This window comes from Chiloscyllium plagiosum, chromosome 10 (assembly GCF_004010195.1).
Source record: "Chiloscyllium plagiosum isolate BGI_BamShark_2017 chromosome 10, ASM401019v2, whole genome shotgun sequence".
In the NCBI taxonomy this organism is placed as follows: Eukaryota; Metazoa; Chordata; class Chondrichthyes; order Orectolobiformes; family Hemiscylliidae; genus Chiloscyllium; species Chiloscyllium plagiosum.
The window spans coordinates 35,068,031-35,072,342 of record NC_057719.1 but is presented as its reverse complement, the minus strand read 5'-3'; the positions used below and the strand labels follow the sequence as shown (position 1 = coordinate 35,072,342).

Below are 4,312 nucleotides of genomic sequence, written 5' to 3'. Positions count from 1 at the left end.
CCCCCACTCCGGCCTATCACCCTCACCTTAACCTCCTTCCACCTATCGCATTTCCAATGCCCCTCCCCCAAGTCCCTCCTCCCTACCTTTTATCTTATCCTGCTTGGCACACTCTCCTCATTCCTGAAGAAGGGCTCATGCCCTAAATGTTGATTCTCCTGCTCCTTGGATGCTGCCTGACCTGCTGCGCTTTTCCAGCATCACATTTTCAGCTCTGATCTCCAGCATCTGCAGTCCTCACTTTCTCCATTATCTGAAACCAGGCCAAGTGAAGGGAACTTTGTTCTGAAACGAGACTTGATAAATGTTTAATGCCAATGCCAATACCAACAGCATTAAACAAGAATCCAATTTTTCATCAAAATCAGTTTTTCTCATGCATTGAATTGATCTCTTCTCGTTTTTTTCATTTTCTCTTTCCTGTAAGAAGGTACTGGATTCTCCCAATAACAGCTTTGCTAAGATCAGGAGGTGGCTGTGATGAAAATATCAGTGCAAGCTGCATCCTTTAACATATTGCTTTATGTACTGAAGCAATATGATAACTCCCATTCAAAACACTTTAAATAAAGCACACTTTCCTCACCCTGCTAGAAGATGTAATATCAAGCCATTGGTAGATTTTAGGACAGTTTTGCTTGTATGAGGTGTGAAGTTAAGCTTCCATCTGTATTTTATTAAGAATACATGCAGTCACCGTGCAACAGAGGTCTTTATCTTGCAAAGTTGGACTAGCTTCAAGCCTCAGAGAAATGAAAACACAATCTGCTTGCACGCTACACTATCAAATAGCTGAAGGATCTTTCTGTACTCCAATAAATTACAGTCTGTAACATAAATCAATAAGTATAAATTTGCAACTTCTTAATGCATGTTTTGTTGAATAAGGTGTAGCTAGGATTTTAAGCAGCATTTTAAGTCTGTAATCACTACAATACAGCTTTATAGGCCCTGCAAAGCTAATTTTATGTTAAAATATCAGATTTCTCTATTATCATAATTGGCATAATAACGATGCTTCGTAGTGATTGAACGCTTGTCCTGTTTAATGGCATCAAATTGTTGCTGAAGGTCACCTTGATTTGGCATGAATTAAACCTGGCATAAAGAAAAGGAAATCCACTCCACAGAGATTGCTTATCTTTTGTGGCAGGATCAGGATCAGGAGCAAGTTGTGCAAGATCCAGGCCAGTGCATTACTTGATTGGATGTTGGTGAAAAGTACAGATACCAGTCATCTGTTTAAAGTATTTTGAAATTGAATTTGATTTCAGTGCATTTATTAAAACAGCAGTTTTTTAATCCATTCTGAATCTTGTGCTTTTTGTATCAACTTCTGTCAACTTCTAATATTCTAATGCATTTATGAAGGTATATTTAATTTCGATGATTGAAGCATTTTTAACAAATTTGTAGCGAATCTTATTAACTGAAGGATTTGTAAGATTTGCTGCTAGCTTATCAGTTTGTCTGTTTAAATGGCCAATTTTATCATTTGGAGTTTGAGCTATAGGGAGGGGCTGAATAGGCTGGGGTTTCTTTTCCCTAGAGTGTTGGAGGCTGAGGGGTGACCTCAGAGAGGTTTACAAAATCATGAGAGGCATGGATAGGGTAAATACCAAAGCTCTTTTCCCCTAGCGGGCAGAGGATGAAGGTGAGAGGAGAAAGATTTAAAAGAGACCTGAGGGGTAACTCTTTTCATACAGAGCGTGATGCATGTGTGGAATGAGCCACCTGAGGAGATGGTGGAGGCAGTTACGGTTGCAGCATTTAAAAGGCATCTGGATGGGTATGAGAATAGGAAGGGTTTGAAGGGATATGGGCCAAATGCTGACAAAAGGGACTTGATCAGTTTAGGAAATCTGGTCAGCGTGGAAGAGTTGGACTGAAGGGTCTGTTTCCACTCTGTACAGCTGTATGATTCTATGACTCAATTCAAATTATTACTGACTTTTATTTTCTTTGTTAGGTTTGAGAAGTTCTTGTGGTTTATCAGCAGTGAAAACTACCTCGTTATAGCTGGTCGAGACCAGCAACAAAATGAGTTGATTGTCAAACGGTATCTTAAATCAGGTTTGTTTGTACTGTTGCTTCCTTTTTCCAAAGGTTATTGTTTATTGCATCTACATTTATTCACTGGGGTTGGTGCCTGATGCAAAGTCATCAGGGAATAGAGATATGTTGTTGAAACTCTGCCAAATATCTGCTAGAAAAGTAGTAGCCTGCATTTTAGTCAAACCTCATTCATCCAAAAATTGATTCTCCCGCCAAACTATCCTATTTTGTTACCTAGTTGAATAGATTATCAGGCAATGAATGAAGATATTTTTCTTAACCTAACTTATAAGTTTATATATTGCGAGTTCCCATTATAATTATTTGATTCTGCTTGGTAAAAACAACAACTTGCAAATCATTCCCAAGCACTTCACAACAATGTTACCAATAAATTTAACAAGTCATGCTTGGATATGATGAAAGTGAATGGAAGATTTAGAATTCTTCATATTTGTATTTGATGTAAGGAATTTCAACTTGAAAGTCATTGAGTATGCAGAGGGTGAAAAATGTGGGATTATCCAGGAAAGTATTAGAGTGATCACAAAGGTATATGTTATGGAGTAATTCACAGGAAAAGAGAGGCAGAGAAGTTTACAGAGGATTTCAGAGCTCAGGATTTGGGCACCTGAAGACATGGAATCCCAATAGTAGGGTAAGAGGTGTTACACGTGAGTTAGATATCAGAATTGGAGGAACACAAGGAGAGTATTTCTGCAGATTGGAGGTCTGTGACCAGTGATGTTTGATAGGAATCAGTGCTAGGTCCGCTGTTGTTTGTCATTTATATAAATTGTTACGATGCAGAAGTCAAACCACTCTACTAATTAAAACTAAAACACCCTAAAAGCTCGCCTTGCCTTGTAATCTGCTAACAGTGTGAGTGAGTGAAAGAAAACCCCATTGTTTAAAGAAACTAAACAGAAACTATTAATAAATCTAAGCTACCTTTTCTTAACTAATCACTATCTGACCCACAATTCTACAAAAATGCTGCTGCAATAACACAATTATTAAACATTAAATCAACTTAATCTCTCAAAGTCCATACAGTCTCTTATGCAGTCTTCCTCCCAGTTTTCCAAATCTGCTGTCTTTTCCCTGGGTCGTCTTCTATGATTTTGTTTTTACTGGAAAAGGTATGTTTAATAGATGATGCCTTCTGAGAGGTTTCTTTAAAGAGTTTTGAGAGCCATTTTCAGATGACGTGCTCTCCAGTTCGATATGCAGTTAGCTCTGACTAATTTCAAAGTGCCGTTCCTTTTTTACCCCCAACAACGTACCTTTTCGTTGGTCCAATGTTGTCAATACAGTAAATTCAAATTCAATTGAGTTTTTGTATCCTGGGTATAATTTAAATTAATTGATTAAATTCAAATCCGGTTGTCCTAACATCAAAACACAACCCCAAGCTGATTATTACATTTTATCAATTCTCAACACTCTCCAGCTGTCTGCTAGACACAGACATGTGCTGTCACAATCTCTCAGCTCAGAGAAACGGTTTCTGTCTTAAACTGACTGTATGCTCTTTTGACTTTGTAACAAAATGATTTGGATATGAATTTGGGAAGCATGGTTAATAAGTTTGTGGATGATACCAAGATGGTGGTATTGTCGACAGTAAAGAAGGTTATCTAAGATTGCAAAGGGATCTTGATCAGTTGGGCCAATGACAGATAAGAGTTTATTTTGGATTATTGCATTTTGGCAAGATGAACAAGGGCAGGGCTTATACAATTAATGGAAGACCCTAGGTGCTATAGTCGAACAGATCACCAAGGGGACAGGTCTTGGAAAGTTGTGTCACAGGTGGACAGGGTGGTAAAGAAGACATTTAACATAGAGTCATGGAAACATACAGCACAGAAACAGACCCTTTGGTCCAACGCATCCATGCTGACCAGATATCCCAACCCAATCTAGTCCCATATCCCTCCAAACCCTTCCTATTCATATACCCATCCAAATGCCTTTTGAATGTTGCAGTTGTACCAGCCCTCACTACTTCCTCTGGCAGCTCATTCCATACACGTACCACACTGTGTGAGAATGTTGCCCCTTAGGTCTCTTTTATATCTTCCCCTCTCACCCTAAACCTGTGCCCTCTAGTTCTGGAATCCCCAACCCCAGGGAAAAGACTTTGTCTATTTATCCTATCCATGCCCCTCATAATTTTGTAAACCTCTATAAGGTCACCCCTCAGCCTCCGACGCTCCAGAGAAAACAGCCCCAGCTTGTTCAGCCTCTCCCT

At 39.0% G+C, this 4,312-nt stretch overlaps 1 protein-coding gene across 2 annotated transcripts in view; it reads left to right on the top strand.

Annotated features, from left to right (window-relative positions):
- Positions 1 to 4,312, top strand: part of LOC122553501 (nuclear export mediator factor NEMF-like) — a 132,769-nt gene that overhangs the window by 84,069 nt on the left and 44,388 nt on the right. For both annotated transcript variants that reach the window (XM_043697353.1, XM_043697355.1), the window contains one exon: positions 1,970 to 2,073. In XM_043697353.1, coding sequence (XP_043553288.1) covers positions 1,970 to 2,073 — 104 coding nt within the window. The remainder of the gene's footprint in view (positions 1 to 1,969; positions 2,074 to 4,312) is intronic.